This window comes from Hyperolius riggenbachi, chromosome 4 (genome assembly GCF_040937935.1).
Source record: "Hyperolius riggenbachi isolate aHypRig1 chromosome 4, aHypRig1.pri, whole genome shotgun sequence".
Lineage (NCBI taxonomy): Eukaryota > Metazoa > Chordata > Amphibia > Anura > Hyperoliidae > Hyperolius > Hyperolius riggenbachi.
Genome location: NC_090649.1, coordinates 431,935,420 through 431,956,061, shown reverse-complemented (window position 1 = coordinate 431,956,061; position 20,642 = coordinate 431,935,420). Strand labels below are relative to the sequence as shown.

Sequence of the window (20,642 nt, the reverse complement as noted above, 5' to 3'; positions counted from 1 at the left end):
AAATGTTACATTTTTTAAAGTGTCTTTATATTGTAAGCCATTGGTCCTCAAACTAAGGCCCACAGGCCAAATGCGGCCCCCTGAGGCTTTTTTACCGCCCCCCCCCCCCCCCAAACAAAAAATGTATTACTTATAGATGTGATCAACTACATCTTTAAATATTGGTGGTCCAAATGTAGAATAGCAATGCTGGCACCACCCATCTACATGGAAACCAGAAAGCAGTAATTCGCTGGTTTCCAATCGAATTCCACATCAGGTGAAACTGCTGTCCAATTGGACTTCAGGTTGTCACCTGGGTATGCTTCACGGTCTGGCCCACAAACACATCATTTTATGTATATTCCGGCCCCCCAGCAGTCTGAAGTATTTTGACCTGCCCCTCGACCCAAAACGTTTGGGGACCCCTGTTGTAAGCATTTGTGTGGACTGCTTGCAAGTTGCGTTCTTGTAAGTTGTCTGCAAGCATGTGTACAATATAAACAAAGTGCTTTTTTTAATATATATATATATATATATATATATATATATATATATATATATATATATATATATATATATATATTTTTTTTTTTTTTTACCCATAGAATTTTTTATATTGGATCCAATACAGATCTTTGTATTGAATCAAATACAATAAATGTTGATTGGGTGCCTGATGTGACGATGCTGCGTGCGTCTGACACCAGGGGACACGCCGGGGGACGTGATCGCCCAGGGACAGGAAGCAATGAAGGAGGAAGAGGAGGATATCGCTTCCGGGGATCGCCGAGAATACGATCACAGGCAAGCCGTGAGGTGCCGCCAAGGGATCTCGCACGCCAGCGACGCCGCAGGTAATTGTAATTACTGCCTGATTCGTCCTTATCATTTCTAGCTATTTTTTTTAAGGACGAGTCAAGCTCGTCCTTAACGCTAGGGAGTTTATACATATAACATTTTATCCAATACGGTAACCTTCAAAGACAATCATATGTAATAAAAACTAGTATTGTATATTTTGCAAATGAAGACGACTGTTTGTATCTCTGAAACGTAACGAGAGTTGTTTGTAAGTGGGGGACTGCCTGTACACAGTTCAGGAAGGAAGGCCTTTAATTTTCATCTTTAACAACATATACTAGGTCCATGATCAATCCAGCTGTGTCCACGGCCACCCTAAGGCCATTACATTTTACAGTGTAACTATCCATAGTCAGTGGCTCTCTGGAGACGAGTAATGAGGATACATCTGTGTGCTTCCGTGGATGGAATGGTTGGTAGGTGCTGCCTAGGACACTCCACTTTGTATGATCACTCTTTGTGAGCAACTGGCAGCCACATCGCTGTGTACTCTCTATATGAGGGAAGTCTAGGGTGGTATCAGGAGGAACAGACCAGTGGTGACCATCCTGGAGATCAATTAGAGTCTCTCCGCCGTCATGTTCCAAACTTCGTGCTACAGATTCTAAACAGGAAGCAAAGCACTCTGACGCTAGCTTATACTCCGTCGCTGAACAGCCAAGCTCTTCCAGGTGGCTGCTGTGGATACTGGCACTCTGAAATAACAAAGAAAGTTTGCCATGTTACAACTGAATTACATTAACTCCTGCCAGGAATAGAACAGTGCGGGGACATTTATTCAGAAACCGTAGAGGCTGGATTGGTGTGATAAAATTAACGATTATTTTAATTGCTTTAAAGTGGACCTGATCAGGCCTCAGTCCTTCAGGCCACAGTTCAGGGCCCGTTCTCACCTGAGCGGGAATCGCGCGATTTCCGCTCACGGCAAACCGCTAGCGGTTCTGCAAAAACCGCTACACAATGTAGCGAGTGGCAGTGTTCTCACTGCTGCAGTTGTGGTTAGCGATAACCGCAACCGCGCTGCATGCAGTTGTTTGCCGGCGATGAGCGTTCCGCGATTATCGGTCGTGATTAGCGTGCGCAGCGCGCTAATCGCGATCGCTCCAAAACCGCCGCAGTGTCCAGTGATTTTTCCACGCTAATCGCGGGAAAATCACTCCCGCAAAACGCGTTCTGCGATTGCAAGTGTGAATGGGCCCTCAGGGTCCAATACTAGCTCAGCAGTCGAGTCAGCACCATCTGTAATGTTTATAGCTCTTTATTGTATCATAAGCAGCATAATGTATCTCCTCAACAGTGACAGCTCCACTGTTTTGGTCAGGCAGACCTTACTCAAGCTGTGTAGTCGAACTATACAGCTTGAAAAAGGTCTGTCGCAGTTCAGGCGATACATCATGCTGCTTATGATACAATAAATCTGAATATTTGTATAGCGCTTTTCTCCTATCGGACTCAAATCGCTCAAGACCTGCAGCCACTGGGACGCGCTCAAGAGGCCACCCTGCAGTGTTAGGGAGTCTTGCCTTGAACTCCTTACTTAATAGGTACTTAATAGGTACTGTCCCTAGCCAGGATTTAAACTCTGGTCTTCCATGGGTCTTCCATGGTTCAACTTTAAGGCAGAGCCCTTAAAGTTGACCCAAATTAAAAATACAAGATTTCAGAAATAAAATCTATTTTCTAAATTATAATAATAAATAGCGGCCTTTTTTCAGCTGCATGATGACAAATATAAAATCATTTACATTTATTGGAGGAACTCCTCCCTTCCTTTCATATTGCCAGGATTTTTCTGGCAAACTGGTGGAGGAGATAAAAAACAAAAGCAAAACACAGGCTGCTACTGATGATGTCACAGGGGAGGTGATCTCAGCTTGTGTGAGATTTCGCATAGACGATGCCCCTGTGAGGGAGGGTAGCTGATGACAAACACACCTATGATCTAAAACTTCCTACTAAGCTCAGAAGTAATGGCTGCCACCTGTATAACCCTAGTAATGAAAAGAGAAGGATGAAAAGCATGCACTGAAATCTCATAGGCTTGAGCTTTATTTTTGTATGTGTCAGAGTGGTGCAATTAAATATTTTGAATTAAAAAATGTTTGGTTGGGGTCCGCTTTAACCAGTACACTATCCAGCGACTACAATAAAGAGCTATAAAGATTACAGATTATTATTATTATTATTTAGTATTTATATAGCGCCGACATATTACGCAGCGCTGTACAGAGTATATATATATATCTTGTCACTAACTGTCCCTCAAAGGAGCTCACAATCTAATCCCTACCATTGCCATATGTCTATATTATGTAGTGTAAGTACTGTAGTCTAGGGCCAATTTTAGGGGGAGCCAATTAACTTATCTGTATGTTTTTGGAATGTGGGAGGAAACCGGAGTGCCCGGAGGAAACCCACACAAACACGGAGAGAACATACAAACTCTTTGCAGATAGTGCCCTGGCTGGGATTCGAACCAGGGACCCAGCGCTGCAAGGCGAGAGAGCTAACCACTACGCCACCGTGCTGCCCAACAGATGGTGCTGACTCGACTGCTGAGCTACTATTGGAGTGTCTAAGTGTGCAGAGACACTGTGAGTCATAGCACATCGCTCATTCCCTCCTTGGGTGCTTGCTACACAAAGAAGCACGGTCCAATACTATGCAGATGTGCCGCTAGCCTCCAGGTTAGCAATGCACTCCATTATTATGGCATTGGCCAAGAACCATGTAGTGTGTGTACAAGGCTTTAGAGTTCAGTCTGTGCCTGCCCCTTTCCACTTTGAACAGTGGGATGATGGAATCCAAACATCTCAGCTGCATGGCGAGTACTCATAAAATTCAATCTAAACAGAATGTTTAGCTACATAAGGCCTCGTTCACACTAAGAAACACAAGTGGCTGTGTGATCGGAACAGAAGGCTTGCAATCTCATGCCATCTGAGCTGCAGTGTGTGGTGCTGCCGCAAAGAGCATGAAGTGTGACCGTCAGACAGTATGGTCTGATGTTCTTGCGTGTTGCTCATCATACACATTGCTAAAGTGAGCACGCCAACACATATTGGGCTTGATTCACTAAACCGTGATAACTCAAATATCACACCTTATCAAAGAGTATCACACCTTATCAGAGTAGCATAGCGAGCACTATGAACCCACAGGGGCTCAGGGCAGGACGAGTGCCATTGCCAATTAGCAGGCATAAGCTCATAGTGCTCGCTATGCTACTCTGATAAGGCATGTTAACTTTGATAAGGTGTAATAGCTTTGATAAGGATATTTGAGATATCACGGTTTAGTGAATCAAGTCCGTTGTGTAAATGAGGCCTCAGCCTCAATAATATCAACACGGTCTACATCTGAGTACAAGTCCCTGTTATGCAGAACTCAGGCAACCGGAAGTCTAAACTAACTGACATGCCTGAGGATTAACGGGGACTTTGTTTTTGGCGGCTTTTGAGGCTTTTAAAATACTTACCGAGCCTCCAGCGACGTCTAGCAGCCTTCCTGCAGCACCTAGCAAGCTCCTATCGGCCTTGCAGCGTTCGTGCATGCAGGTCGGTGTGTCACATGACCTGATGCGTGGCAGGTGACAGGCCGGATTCTCAGTTGACACGCCGGCTTGCGTGCACGGGGGAAGCCATAAAGCTGTTAAGAGCCCGCTAGGTGCTGCAGGAAAGCTGCTAGATGTTCATAGAGGCTCAGTAAGTATTTGGGGGGGGGGGGGGGTGTTTATGGGTTTGTACTTTTTAACCCAGTTGCTCAAGCAACCAGCAAGCACATGTATCCGGCATCAAGTGATCTGTGCTGGTGCCAGATTCCGGGGACTCTGCTGTTCTTTATTTACTTAACTGTTTGATAATTTGAAATAGGAGGAATAGTGGACCACAGGCACAGACCAGATACAGTGGAATGCCGTCTACCCTGTTGCAGCAGCAATGTAGAGAGGAGAGACGTGATCGGAGACACACATCCACGTGACACTCTTTATTTGCAAGTCCAGTGTAAAAACAGACAACAAACCCATAAGTTGGGAAAGGGGTACAGGCAATCGTGGGGTAACTGTTCAATAATATATTTACATTTCATTGGAGGTGGTCTTTATTATTATCCTGAAGAAATAATGCTATGCCTAATGAATCATAAGTAAAAAATAGCCATAAAGAATTATTTTTACTACACACTAAGCAAGTAAATATATGTTTGTTTTGTATTGCTGGGGCGCAGTGAATGTCGATGCTTAATTGACAGGTAATATAAAACTAAAGGTTACCTTATTTGGTTGTCCATCGAGCTCAACCAAGGTAAGAAATGATGCTGCAATGTTAGTCATGCCAGCAGATCTAGAGGAAGGTAATACAAATCCCTTCATCCCTAAATGGTTTTCAGATAAATCCTTAGATAATTATTCTGCTATTTGTTATTGAAAATGTGGGGCTGCACTCTACACTTTGCTCTTTTGGCAGAATCGCCAATTACTACTTAGAATTATCTAAAGTCTCTGTTGGAGCCAGTTCAGAGGGAAGAGCACTCCAAATTCAACAACCCTCACAGTAAAAAACTCTTTCTGTATTAGCACTTGAGCATTCCTTTCCTTTATCCTCAATGGGTGCCCCTGAGTCTTTTGCACTGACAAATATTTGTAAAGAAGATGGAAGATGCAGTTTCCTCTGTGGAGAAACTGTATTAGAATTCCATAAAAACAAAATACGGTGGTACAGTAACAAGTTTCAAGCCCATGGAAACGCAACTTATAATGGTCCATGTATTTATAGATAGAGCCTGTACAGCCCTCTTGCAGTGGAACTACAGTCAAAACGTTCCCACTGAATCAACATTCCCACTGGCGAACTGAGGGGGCTATTCCGGGTGTCTGGAACCTCCCCCCTGCACTGAGCTGTGTATTCAGCCAGGGAAGCCCGCATAATATAAACAGCCTCATTCTCCCTCCCTTCTTACTTCTGGTGCCTCCCTCCAGCTAATAGAATGAGAGAGGCAACCCAGCTTCCCTCACAAGAAGATGCAGCCTGCAGTGAGAGAATATTGATTATGGAGTCCCGGACTCTCCACAGCACAGAAGTGTCAGACATGATGAAATTAGAGTGCAGGCAAGCTGGTAAATATGCACAGCATGATGCAGAGCTTGCCTGGACTCAGGGTCTGTGGGCAAACATCTGTCTGGTCTCTCCCCATTGTTATAATGACTGCATGTGTGGGTAAGGTGTTTAACAAGCTGAAAAGTTTTTGACAGTCCCTAGACTCCAGGAGGGCTTCTTTCTGACTTGTGTGAGAGACTGACAGGGAGAGGAGTCCGATTACAGGCAAGTAGCCTGTGTGATGTGGGACTGCAATACAGATAAGTTCTCTGCTCCATCTCAGGCTATTCTCAATTTCTCCACTCCTCTCTCTGGGCTAGTGCACGCCAAAATGACAATAGCAATCGCTAGCAATTTGTGAGTGTGATTTTGTAAAGTGATTTTCAGAGTGATTTTTGAATGAATTGCTCAAAAACATGCTACATGCAGTATACCTGCGATTTTGAAAAAATCACAACGCTGCTGTGAGAACACCCACATAGGGTAACATTAGCCAAACGCTTTTCAAATCACTGTTGATTTGAAAAACGCTCAGAAGCACTCTTGGTGTGCACCAGCCTCCTTCATTCACCTTTGTTTTCCTCTTCCCCTAGAGCTGGCTGTGTGTTCTTGTCATACAGGAAAGCTAAATAAAAGTGCAATCCTGGTGAGGCAAAATATTATTATTTAGTATTTATATAGCGCCGCCATCTTCCGCAGATGCATATATCCCTGCATCATATGGGTATCGCTTGCGCTATGTGACACTATGTAGCATATTCCACTGAATTGTCCAAACTAAGTCTATCTCCTGTTCCTCTCTTGGGGAGTTGTTCCAGCGCTGTACCCCGTTCACATTTGCTGCTACCAGAAGCCCTCAGAAACACTTGTGTCCTTGAGTACTTCCAAAGATAGGCAGCTCCGTAATACGCCAGCGCACTTTTGTGCATGGGCAGTATGGAGCCACCTGTATTCGGAAGCACTCGGGGAAATACGTGCTTCTGGACCTTTCAGGAACCCCCCCCTTAAAAATCCTGCTTTTGCCCCTGATTCCAGCACGTTTATCAGTCTCTGAGTTGTGTTGCACAGACCTGCAGTATGGCGCATCTCAAGGCAGCTTATATGAGTTCTGGTGTGCAGGGCACAATGACAGAAATCTGTGTTGTACTCATGCAGTCTAAAAACATTGGATCAAGCTGGATAACTATATAGGCAAAAAGGAGATAGGAGGCATGATTTTTACATGTTATGCCGCACTGCAGTTCTGCTATAATTTCTCCTTCACAAGGGTAAATAAATTGAGTTCAGTTGGTATTTTCTCTGTTCTACTTGGCTATTCAGTTCATCTTCCAAGATAAATTTCCAGTTCCACGATATACTTGTTAATGGATGTCCAAAACTGAACTGCGTATTGAGGTGTGTAGTAACTAAAGCTTTGTGTAAGGTTACAATTCAATAAATCTCAACATTGCCTCTATGCCATTATTTGTTATTGTTTATTTATTTATTAACAAGAATTTTGCTAGCTTTAGAAGCTGCTGATTGGCATTGCATACGGTGTTCATATCTGCAGGAAACCCAAATTCTTTTGTGTTGTCCATCTTTTTTGGTAACTCCCCAAATTATATACAGCATGCAGATTATAGTCCCAAGGTACCTACCTTAAAGGGCAACTGAAGTTAGAAGACTATGGAGGCTGCCATATTAATTTCCGGTTAAACAGTACCATTTGCCTGGCAGCCCTGCTGGTATATTTGGCTGCATAAGTGTCTGAATAACACCAGAAACAAGCATGCAGCTAATCTTGTCAGATCGGACAATAATGTCAAACACCTGATCTGCTGCATGCTTGTTCAGGGTCTACGGCTAAAAGTATTAGAGGCAGAGGATCAGCAGGACAGCCAGGCAACTGGTATTGTTTAAAAGGAAATAAACATGGAAGCCTCCATATACCTCTCTTCAGTTGTCCTTTAACATGTATCCACATTGAACCCTATTTGCAATGACATTGCCAAATCAAATAAAAATAGGAATAACCCTTTATACACCTTTTCTTACCTTATAGCGGACATACGCAGCTAAATGCGTCTCAGTGCAGCCTCCCCCGAGGAGCAGCCAGGGATCCTTAAGCAGTAGATGTAAGGCGTGTTCAGCAGATTCACAGGCACGCTTAAAATAAAACATCAATCTAGTTAGTTATTGCCATAAGTGCGAATCATAGCTGGAAGCTGGGATATCAGTACTGACTCAATGGTATACTGTTACTCAAAACACTGAGTTATAGGGAAGTTAAAGGAAACCTAAACCCAGAAAAAAGATGAGTTTCACTTACCTGGGGCTTCTACCAGCCCCCTGCAGCCATCCTGTGCCCTCGTAGTCACTCACTGCTGCTCCGGTACCCCGCTGCCAGCTAGTTTCATCTTTGCAGACTCGGATTCGGTGGGTCACCATGCGTACCTTTGCACGCGTTACTGCTTGTGCAGGAGGCTATCGCGGACAAAGATACATGTTCACGTCCATGATAGCCTACTGCACCAGTGGTAATGCATGCAAAGGTATGCGTGGCGGTCCGCCTAATCTAAGTCGGCAAAAACGAAACTAGATGGCGGTGGGGGACCGTAGCAGCAGTGAGTGACTACGAGGGCAAAGGATGGCTGCAGGGGCCGGGCTGATCTTCAGGAACAGCCTTATCAGTCCGCTGACAGTGCGTAATCACGCACTACAGTCTGCTGAAAGTCCGCCCAGCGGGAGGGTCCAAAGAGCCCGTCGTTTGCTTCTGTAGTGCGTGTGTACGCACCTTAAGAGGAATATGATTAGGAGGACTGCCAGGCAACTGGTATTGTTTACAAGGAAATAATTATGGCAGCCACCATATCCCTCTCGCCTACGATTCCCTTTACGGCTGTAATTTAGTAAAGAGTGATCTCGTTTGAGATAAGTGCACAGCTGGTGACCTCAGTCATCAGAACTTGTTGTGCTGTAAATCCTTGGAATGCTTTGATCTCTCTCTGCTAGCAGAAAATATAGAAACAGAAAGCAGATGTCCTCTGTTATTACGAACACGCTGAAATCAGTGCATGGAGATTTCGGCGCAGCCGCCGCCCCCATAGGCCATAATAGGAATTACGGCTATAGCAGAGCACGGGGAGTAACTTCGGCGCCGGCAGAAGATGGAGCTGAAGTTACTTTTAAAACATAATTCGGCTTCCAGCAATTGCTGGAAGCCGAATTATTTCATTCCACACTATCCATGGCGGCCTGGAGGGGGAATAGTATTTAATACGGCCGGGACTTGTGCGCTAGCAGGATCAGCTATATACCAGGCGAATCCTGCGCCCAAGTCTCCTGCACCGTTCTCTCTCATATGCTGTTATGGTCTCACACTGCCCCCTAGTGACAAGTGGCCAAAAATACACATTACAGTTACTAATTAGAAGCAAGGAAATATAGCAAACAAGAAATAAAAAAATGTGCTAAAATAAATTGGACTGAAGCACTTGCAAACCTCTAAATACATTGGCTGCTGAAGGGTTAAAGAAGTAATAGTACATTACGTTATTAATAAGAGATAGCCAGTGTGAGGCTATAATAATTAGTTGATACAAATGTTATGCAAATGTCTGTAGCTTGAAAATGGACCAAATGCAGCTGCTGTTCCATTCCCACGCTGCACACATCTGCACAGGCTCGGAATAGCCTTTCATTGACCCTCCCTAATTAGAGCTTAATTCTAAGCATATATAAATATACAGGCATTAAGACTTTAACTTATGGTTTTTGGTTTTGCTGATAAGGCAGAACTACCTACTGTTATCCAGAATAATATGTGCTGCTTACCGCAAGCTCTTTCAGTGAGGTCTCATTCCTGTTGCAGAGCACAAAGCTGCACACAGACGTGTCACAGGGAATTAGATGCAAGTAGCGCTTGTCCCCATAGGACATTCTGCTTATTTGCCTGAGGCTGCCATAGCAAGCAGAGGAGGGAGAGCCGAGAGATGATATAGACTGCGCACCTAGGAAGCAGACAGAAACAAGGCATTTATTTTAGGCTTCCGCTGTGTTTTCCTGCAGAGAAACAGTGAAACAGGAATGGATTCACTACAGCTGTAAGGAGGCCAGCAATACAATAGGACCAATATTCACATTTTGTTACCTGCCAGCTCTTTACAGTACTATACTCTCCACACACAAGATGACACTTGCCCAACCCTGCCTATCCAGATAACATCTCGTCTCTGTAGGCTACCTGCAAACACCAGCAGCTACATGCATTAAGGTGAGAAGACTGGTTGTTGCTTATAGCACGTGCCATGTGTGACATCATACATTATGCCAGTGCTATAAAGCGGAAGTAGGAGCAGCTGGACGCTCATGGCAGCTAGAACAGGTGTGATTTTAATGCACATTAATATTTGGGTGGGAACAGCAGCCGGGGATTCCGGCACATTGGTCACTCGTCCCATATAGTACACAATTACCGCCGTGCACCTGATCGACCATGTTGGCCTGATGATTTTCCCGCTTGCTTGGACAGGCTTGTTGTAGCATCAATTTCCATCCAATTCGATACAATTATCGACCGTATGGTCAACCGGGCTACAAAAATCGCTAGATATATGGTGTCCTTAAAGCTCCATACAGACTCAATTAATTTGGGCCGGTGGGGATTGGAAGCTGATCCCTCAGGTGACATTGCAGGGCCGACATTGCATTTCTAGCCTGCAGGCCATAGACGTGTTCTATAGCTTTGCCGGGGGACGGAGGGCCGACGGAGCCGGTTAGTGGGAAGAACAAAGCTCTCAGTTGTCATCGGAGGTAGTCGTTATCGACCACTTTGGCCGAGTTTTATCTAGCATGTGTATGGACCTTTAATCTCTGAGATTTATACAGTCCCCGAGACCTTGACTATGAAAGAGATGTTAATTGATCAAGAACTACACTTTGCAGGCTTCATTTGCAAGACACCGATTTTGAATTAGAAGGTCTCTTGAGCTCACCTTAAAGTAAATGTTCAGACTTTTTTTTATTTATTTTAAATATTTAACATTGCACCTGTAAGGGACACATGCCCCGTCAGCCCCTGTCCGCCTTTCTCCACCCCTCTGAGCTGCGCTCCCAATGCTCGAGCTGCGTGGGATAGCGACCTGCACATGTGTCAGAATTCTAGCGGTTTTATTTATGCAGGAAAAGATGTCATATGTATAGGTTTTAAATTTTAATGTTCTATGCAAAATGTCATGGTAAATTGTAAAGTTGGGTTACTTCTTTAATATATTGCTATGTGACTTCTAAGCATATTCCATTATAAGATTATTCTAGTTACAAAAAGCCAGAGCATTATTGTTTAGGTTAGTGCGTGGCCTTGTCATTTAAAGAGGCTTCTGTGTGAAGACAGAGAAGCAAGTTAAACTCACATTACTGCAGTAATTATATATGCACATTTTCTTAATTCTTACACATAGATATTATTAATCTAAATATTAATAATCAATACAGTCCTTCTAAAGAAAGAAATAATTATTGTTAAACCCTATATAATAAAATCTATTACTTTGAAATATATTTAAAAGCTAGGGATGATTTGGGTCTGTGAAACATTCTTGTGAGTTGTTTTGGTTTTAGAAGATGTTGATATGTTCTTTGCTTGAAGGCCAAGGCCAGCAAGAAAAGATAAAAAATTTCCCAGACAGAGAAAGTCAAAAAATGAAAGAGAGATAACACAATAAGGGGTTTTCCCAAGTAGTTAAAGATGATTCAATGATGCCACCTGGTGGTTTCATAGTCTTATAAAATCAACATTATTAATAGATTGTTATTTGTTATGAAATGTTGACCTCCGCCGGTGGACATTATATTTATTTTTATAAAAAGACAAATATATAGAACGTGATTTATATTATTAAGATTTAATGTGCAATTATATCTTATATGATTAATTGTCTTAAGAAGAATTATATAATTAGCTTTATATTTAAATAAGTATATTAGAAGCCCTGTATGTTTCAATAAGCCTTAAATTGCTGAAGACTCTTACAGGTCTGTGTATAGGGTCAACCTGACCTGTGAAAGTACAGACACATTCCAGAAACTAATTAGCAGAGAACACTTTATCAGAAATGCGTCATGAATGACATTGTTTAGTCTTCATATCTGGGGCAGCCAGCAGACAAGATGGCTGGTGACGTCCATTTTTAATTAACTGCGTCAGAAATGACCTGATTAGAATGTGTAAACATTGCAAACCTACGTAAATTCCCACAAGATAAGGTAATTAAGAATTTATAAACAATAATATTGTGATTTAGGTATTCAAAACAAAGATAGCATTTGATGCACGAAAGCTTTAGCCAATCAGAGCCTGGGATTCAGGTAAAGTCCAGATTAGGCAGCCATATTGCCTCCAACCCCTATAAAGGTAGGAGCTGAAAGCTCATAGTTTGCAGAAGCCAACAATCTCCTGAGAAAACACATGAGGCAGAAACTACCTTCCCACAAGTGGTTCTAGATGCTGAAGAGATGACAGAGAAGGGGTAATATGCTTAATATTCTGGTGATTTACTTTATTAATTTTTCAGCATTAAGTTTTGTTAAGATGTTAGCAAGAAGTTTTTTTTAGAAGCTATTTTTTATGCTATTTCTTTAAGAAGATTACTACAAGTTTTACACTGCTATTATATACACAGCTATTGATACAGATGAGACTATTTTTGATCTTATTCTAAATAACACAACTGTTATATTCTTTTTTGAATGTACTTAGAAGATTGATGATCGCTAGGGTAGGCTATAAATCCTTGATGAGATGGAATACTGTTAGAAGGAAAAACTACTTGGAACTGTTCATACTGTATTTTGTATATATGCTGTATTATAAGCAAACACAATTTTTTATATAAAATCATATACTGAGTGCTCTGATTCATTTCAAGGTATACCGTCAATCTATAATTACTGTTATAGAGGGTTCAGACCCCACTATGCCAGATTTATATGATAGCAACACTTTAACCCCCTTGCCGGTCTAAAAAATCCGGCAAGGAGGCAGCGCCGCACTTTTTTTTTTTTTTTTAAATCATGTAGCGAGCCAAGGGCTCGCTACATGATAGCCGCTGAGCGGCGGCATCCCCCTACCTACTCCGATCGCCTTCGGCGATCAGAGTATGCAAGAAATCCCGTTGAGAACGGGATTTCTTGCAGGGCTTCCCCGGTCGCCATGGCGACCGGGCGGGATGACGTCACCGACGTCATGACGTCAGAGGGAACCCCGATCCGCCCCTTAGCGCTGCCTGGCACTGATTGGCCAGGCTGCGCAGGGGTCTGGGGCGGGGGGGGGGGCGGCTCGGCGCGGCGGGTAGCGGCGAATCGGCGGCGACGATCGCAAGTTACAAGCAGCTAGCAAAGTGCTAGCTGCTTGTAACAAAAAAAAAAATTATGCAAATCGGCCCAGCGGGGCCTGAGAAATCCTCCTGCGCAGGTTACCCCGAACTGTGTTCGGGATAACCGGCAAGGAGGTTAAGGGCTGGTCCTTTACTGAGTTAGCAATCATAAAAAAGGCAAGAACCGCTCAGGTTTTTGACAGATGCGCAATGCGTATGCTTTTAAAGATGACCCGGAAGTGAAGGAAAGGCCATGGCCATCGTTGAAATCACAGGCCCATTCTTTGAGGATAAACATAACCGTAATCAGAGGCAGTGGAGCAATGGTAGTGACAGCAACATTGTGAGAGTTAAAAAAAATAAGCGGCCAATGTGTTGTTTTTTTGGGCCCTTTTTTACTAGCAATCGTTAGCGTTAAATGCTAGCGATTGCCCCCAATTTTTTTTTTGCAATTGCGATTTTGCTATTTAATGTATTGCATAGCAAACTTGCGGTAAAAAAAAAAGGCGCTCCATGGCACGATTGTGCTTTAGTAAAAATCGAATCGCAGTAGTGGAAAATACAGACTGCAATTCCTATGTTATTTAGCAAATCCTAGCGATTTCAAAATCGCTAGCGATTTGCGATTCAGCATCGCAAATGCTGATAATGGAAAAAGGCCCTTAATGTGCTTGAAATTGGCTGACCTGAACTGAAAAACAAAATTTAAAATAAACATACACACATCATCCCTAACAGCCACATTTTCTACTCATCAATCTTTCTCCTGTCCAGCATTCTCTCCGTCCACCGTGATAGATAAAATTCTGCTAACAGCTTCAGGGTCAGCACTCCATGAACCTGTAATATCGACCTCTAGAGACTGGACATGCACAAAACCAAGGTGAAAGAGCCCAAAGAGGGGCATGGTTTGTCCTGACACTATTACTGTACAGTTACTGCTTTTTGTATTTTGTCTGAGGAAGTGGGCTACAGACCCATGAAATGCGTTGCAGGTTTTTATTGGAGTAAGAAATTAAACAATTATTCTTCCTTGATACTATACAGTTGTGTCTTCTGTGGGGAGGTAAGTCCACCTCTACCACCCACATTTTTAAACTGTTTTTCAACATTTTTACACTGTACTGGATGTGGATGGGTGCTCTCTTGCCCTTTTCTTCTTCTATGGAGGCAAAGAATCTCCCCATCTGCTTACACAGTGGTTGCTTCGGAGGCAGGGCTGTGGAGTCAGAGTCAAAGTCACGGCAATTTTGGGTAGCTGGAGTTGGAGGCTTTATACAGTCGGAGTCAGAGTTGGAGTCGGATGATTTTTGTACCGACTCCACAGTCCTGCTTGGAGGCAACCTATCCTTGTGAATTGACTACCATACCAACTCTGTTTACTAACAATACTACACTATTTTGGTCTCTAAATTGTTTTCCTTCTTGTTTCCACAAAAAGGGCCAGTGCATCACAAAAACCTCTAGCAGATCCGAAAAACGCTACAGGTTTTTGAAGTAGAATTTTCAGAGCGATTCTAGACATGTTTAGAGAGGTTTTCTAAATATCCCTAGCGTTTTTTGGAGCGTTTTGGTGTAAATGTCATATTTTGTTACAGTAAAGCTCTTACTGAACAGCTTCTGTAACAAAAACACTGAAAACCGCTCTGATCTAGCGTTTTTCAGAGCGGTTTTTTCCACTTTCCTATACTTTAACATTGAGGTAGAAACGCCTCAGAAATCTAAAAAATGCTGCAGCCCCTGAGTTTGCATTTGTGGAAAAAACTAACCACTCTGGTGTGCACAAGCCCATTGAAATACATTAGCCAAGCGGTTTTCTATCCCCAAGCGTTTTTAAAAACGCTACAGAACCGCGCTGGTGTGCACCAGCCCAGTGTCTGTAAGGCCTTCAGCTTCTAAAGAGACAAATACAAATAGATCAAGTTGGAACTGAAAGGGATCATTGTTAGAAGAAGGCTGTGAACTTCTGAGAGGAACTGATGGCGAGGCAAGTATATGTTCATTTGCAGGTACAGCATGTGTTTATTTTAAATAACTTTACTCGGTTCAGGTATCCTTTAAGGAGCATACACGTGCACTAACTGTGTCACGCTTCAGGTTCAAGCTTGATTCTGTGGGCGACACAGCAGGGAATAAATGCGGCAACCGAGTGATTAATAATCAGTTGTGCAGCTCTAGTCTTAGGGCCCATTCAAACTGGGGCGATTCGCCAGTGTTTACCGCAGATCGCCGGCGATCACTTGTGCTTTTAAAAGTGCTAGTGTGTTCTTAAGTATACAGCAGTGATTTCCCTGCCGTGATCACTGGCGATTTGCGGTAAACGCAAACCTGGTGCATGCATCGCTTTTTCTGCAATTACAATTTTAATGTTAAGTTGAGATTGCTCAAAAATTGTGAAGACGTACAGAAAAAAAAAGAAACACGTTGACCGCAAAAATTCACCGCCGCAAAACACTGGGCTTTACAATCCCCAGCATGAATGGGCTTTTAGTGAGATAGTAGCTGAAGACATGTACACCTACAATAAGTACAATAAGCACTTTACCTGTTTTCCCCCTAATGACCGTAAATCTAAGTTGTCCTTACATTATTAAAAACAAGGCTACCTAAGCACGTTTAAATACGAGCTCTAGGTAGTGAAATTACCGCCGCCAGTCAGTGCATGGATCGCCCGCCGCGCACGCTTCCGGCGGCCCTGCTCCGACTTCCCGTCCCAACGGCTGTCTGTGCAGTACATGTGCAGTACAAAAAAGCCACGGACGGACAGACAGGGAAATATGATGACACAGGGACAGTTAGGTTTTATTATAGAGGATTAGTTGCTGCTGTGAGTAAGTGGCCATGGCTCTCCAACAGCACAGACTTAAAATTTACTCCATTTTCAGAATGGAATCACTATGAATTTTTTATGCCCCAAGCAAGCAAAATTTTACAATCTAAAATCCAGCCTAGGCTTGTAAGATCACCTGTGTTGTCCAACTTTACTTTATCCATACGTGGTATACCTTATATACTCGCGGAGCAGAACGGATGGTGGAGCAGGTTTTGTTACTGGCAGAGGAGCATAAGGATTCTGCAATAGTGATCCTGCTCTGGCCAGCGGGCTCCCCGCTGTGCCCGTGCCCCCCCATCCCTTGCAACATGGTGTGCAGAGTGCGCTGCTCAAGACTACCTGTGTCTCCTGGCGTGTGGAGTGGAGCGGAGCAAGCAAGCAACGTGTCGGCGGTGCAATGATCAGGGATTCTTCCTGTATGGCATTCGCTGTGTTATATATCTAGGACACCATCTAGTGGTGCCTTGAGACACAGCTTTATCATCCTTGGGACACATCTGGCTATGGAGAGGGGGGCTGACTTGTACTGGAGGCACATCTGGCTACTGTGGAGGGGGCTTATACATGAGTCAATCCCTTTTTCCTGGTTTGAGGAAAAAGTGGGTACCACAGCTTATACGTGGGTCGGCTTATATGCGAGTATATAGGAAACACTTTTTGGCTGATTTGAGCATCTGGTCCCTCTATAGGAGCCCATTAATGATACAATCCCGATTGATCGTCCAGATGGACTGGAAACGATCGGTTGTGCAAGAAGCATTCCAATTCTGACAATGTATATCTCCCATTTAGCCCCTGATGAGTCATACCCATGACGAAACGCGTAGGGCGGAGCTACGCATCACGTGACCGGCAGTTGTGAAGAGATGTGAGGGGACGAGGCGGTATACGCAGCAGCGGCTATCCAGGACCGCACAAAGCTATTTGATAGATGCGCATGACCTACCTGCTCTTGTGAGTGTATCATTGAATTTTAAACCTTTTGATATTAAATGTTTTTACACTATTGGAGCCTCTTTTTGAGTTTTAGATGGTGCAACGTGTTTGATCTATTAATCTCTGAATGCCTTTATATCCATACCTCCGGATTGTTTGGAGGCTATCTGGGTGAGTGCGGACACACAGTTACTTAGTTAGTTACAGTTAGTGTGTTACTGCACAAGGTGTTGGGCTAGCTGCACTTTAGAGGTGTCGGGCACCTATTTGAAATATTGGATTACGCTATGTCCTTTATTTTCTCTCTTTTTATGTGACGTGTCGGCTGGATATTGTGGAACTGGTCTTGTTTCCTGGACTTTTGAGGGTTTACTAAACAGTGGATTGAAGACTACTGGATTGGTGATATTAAGACTGAACTTTGTCCTAGCCTAGGAGCGCTTTTTAAATCTTTCTCTTGGACAATATCTCCCATTTACTTTAAAGAACCAAGGTTTAGTCATAGACTATATACAGAGTTCCCCTTTAACCATTTAAGGACCGCAGTGATTGAAATCTACGCCCTGTTTTGGTGGGCTTTTGGCTGGCAGGGCGTAGATTTCAATCACTGTCCGCAGCGCGCATCCGCCGTCTCCGCCGCTACCCGCCGATCGCGCTGCTCAAACCCGACGATTCTCGTCGCATCTCACAGGCTCTGCCTGTCTCTGACGGCAGAGTCATGTGAGCCGGTCAGAAGCAGATTTCATTGGCTCATGGCCCTGTCTTTCAATGTAAGCTGTTCCCATTGGCTTACATTGAAAAACAGGGTCAGGAGCCAATGAAAGCGGCTCCTGACCGGCTCACATGACTCTGCCGTCATAGAGACAGGCAGAGTCTATGTCCTGGGGGTCCCGGCGAGCGGCGATTGCGACGGGTATGTGCTGCGATTCGTCGGGATTGGTCCAGCGGTCTCTGGTCCTTAAGTGCCCAGAGACCGCTGGTCCTTAAGTGGTTAAGATCCATTCTTGAGAGAAATAAATCTGAGGTTTAGCTGTACATCTTACTTGGTATAAGAGGTCAAACATGCCTTTAGCTCACTGTCTGTACAAACTTGTTGGCGGGTTTGTGCCTACCTATAAACAATCACCACAGGAACATAAAACATGCGTTTCTGGCAATTCCAAAGCATTCCAATTATGGTTGCCCATTGGTAAGCTGGAGTGTTTTCTGTCTATAACAAAGGATCACAGTTTCCGGGTACATTTACTTCATCTTCACTCCACTTACTGTCGCTGTAGTTTCTCTTAGGGTAACATAGTATAGAAACTCTTTCTAAAGTCCAAATGTAAGTCGGTTAATCGGACTGACTTACGACTGCAATGCAACACCAAGATGGTACTCATGTTCGTGCTTTGCTGATGTAACAGAGATTGCTAAAAATGTATGCACCCGTATTCCTGATGATTTAAGCCAAATAAATCTCCTTAACACATTTAGGCATCTGTGATCCACCTCCATTGTCTGCTGTTGCTGTGAGAATGTCAAGTTACTAAGCGCAGCTCTTATACTGCTAGTGTTGAAAGGTGGTTACCCCTAGCAACCACTAAATCAATTCTTTCAGGGTGTGTCCACTAACAGATGCAAACCCGGTATCCAATTCGATCAGATCGATGGTATATTTTCGGAAGACAGATTGATCACATCAATCTGACCAAATTGGATAGTGGATTTGCGTCCGTTAGTGGGTACGACTGATCATTTCTGATCGATCATAATGATTGCCGCGGGATTGTATCGTTACAGGAACGAACTAAGGCAGGACACATGTATTTTGTTCACAGCAGAGAGAAATTGCAGCGCATCCTAGCATCTAAGTGACTACCAGCTTAGGTGTGCAGAGCCTATTATAGGCAGACTACACCCCTTGCATTCAAATCAGGAGTACATATTGGCTGAGTGACGCTCAGTTCGGCAGCTGCCAGAGCCCTGAATTACCGCTAAACAGGGTGCGCATCATAGTATTGCTGCTATGACCGCGTCGAGCTTCGGTGCATGGTGTTCAGCGCCGCTCGCCAAAATAACCTGCTTTGTCAAAACAGATGGAACAACTTTACTCTAATGGAGGATGTTATCTTCCAAAACAATTTGCATGCAAAGTATTCCGTACTCTAGTATGGAAAATGTTGCATGCAAATTGTTTTGGAAGCCAACATCCTCCATTGGAGTAAAGTTGTAGCATCTGTTTTGAATGCAAGGGGTGCAGTCTTCCTATAATAAGCTCTGCACACCTAAGCTGGTAGTCATTCAGAGGCTGCCTGGTTTAGGATCTGCTGCCATCTTTCCCTGCTGTCTACAAATATGTATTTTATTACTGTTTCTACAGGTTAATTTTTTTGGGGAAGTGGTTGGTTTAACTACTGAATAAAAAAACAGACAAACAAAAAACAAAATCAACATGACAGCCAGGCAAGTGATGTTTTGTAGTGTGATATCAGCAGTGTTGTCTTCATAGTATCTCTAGAGGCATGAAATGGTGTAGTAATGAATAGAGAGTTTATTACCTGTCATTTGACTCAGTGGTTTCATGAGAGCTGCTCCTAATCTCTCCACAGCAATGACCTTCTGCTCTTTTAAATACTGTTTCAGCGATGGATGAATGACTTTTTGACAGACAAGTATGTTAACGTGGTCCTCCACTAATTGTTTGCACAAAACCATCAATTGGTCCAACACGACTTGTTCGGGATTCACACCTTCCATCACATCCAAAGTGCCGTCTCCAGTATCGCTAAAGTCTCCTGACAGGGAGACTGAGAACAAGGCCAACTTGAGGTTCACTGGGGGTATTTCTGAGGTAGGCACACTTCTCTTCCAGCTGGAACCTGGCACCTCAATGAGAAGGCCAGGAACAACGGTTGACTCCATAACACTTAGACCTTCCACACGGACTATCACTGTTCTCCCTAAAATTACACAGCTACCGCTCTCTGCTGGAACTGTGAACAGAAAGGCTTTTACAACTAAAACTGTAATATGATCTAGTTCTTTCACGGATAACATGCAAGCAGGCTTGCTAGAAATTATGGATCGTGTTAAGTCAGATAAACACTTGTTAGAGCTAAAGTCTACTCTTATTTTGCATGCACAGTTCTCAGACTTCAGGTAGCTCAAGCACATGTTCAACAAACTCTTGTTTAGCGTGATCACCTTATGCGTGGAAAGAGGCAAACTCAGGCACTGGTCAAGCAAGGTACAGCAAAAAATTGCTGTGAAGAGTCCACCATCTTTAAAGCTAGATATATGATTTCGGACAGAGACCACAAGAAGCTGTAAAGCTGGATGACTAACAGCTAAGCCAGTGAATAGCGCAGACGACTGGGATGTTGTAATGATATATCCTCCACTACCATTGTGGACATGTTTGAGTCTACCAGTTGGACCATAGCATGATGTTACAACCTTCCGTAGCACGTTCAGAGGGTCCTTAATTGATGCACAAGTGACAGGTCCTGCTGTACACTGCGATGGTTTTTTTGACTCAACTCTTTCCATTGTGAAACCTGGAAATTTAGCTTGTGGTGCCAAGAAAGTAACTCAGGC

At 43.6% G+C, this 20,642-nt stretch overlaps 1 protein-coding gene across 1 annotated transcript; it reads right to left on the bottom strand.

Annotated features, from left to right (window-relative positions):
* Positions 1-582: 582 nt before the first annotated feature.
* MKKS (MKKS centrosomal shuttling protein) lies at positions 583-20,605 on the bottom strand. The gene is made up of 4 exons (XM_068232486.1): positions 19,604-20,605; positions 9,756-9,931; positions 7,977-8,087; positions 583-1,538 (listed from the first exon to the last, which is right to left on the bottom strand). Exons 1-4 carry the CDS (start codon positions 20,592-20,594, stop codon positions 1,095-1,097), a joined length of 1,722 nt encoding a protein of 573 aa, XP_068088587.1. The 5' UTR covers positions 20,595-20,605; the 3' UTR covers positions 583-1,094.
* Positions 20,606-20,642: the final 37 nt, after the last annotated feature.

What these genes read in the sequence shown, in the direction of transcription:
- MKKS (XM_068232486.1), bottom strand. Translation starts at nt 20,594, where the DNA reads ATGGAAAGAGTTGAGTCAAAAAAACCATCGCAGTGTACAGCAGGACCT. An exon ending in ACCACTGAGTCAAATGACAG is followed by an intron (nt 9,932 to 19,603) that starts GTAATAAACTCT and finishes TCTGCTTCCTAG; the next exon opens with GTGCGCAGTCTATATCATCT. An exon ending in CTGCGTATGTCCGCTATAAG is followed by an intron (nt 1,539 to 7,976) that starts GTAAGAAAAGGT and finishes TTGTTATTTCAG; the next exon opens with AGTGCCAGTATCCACAGCAG.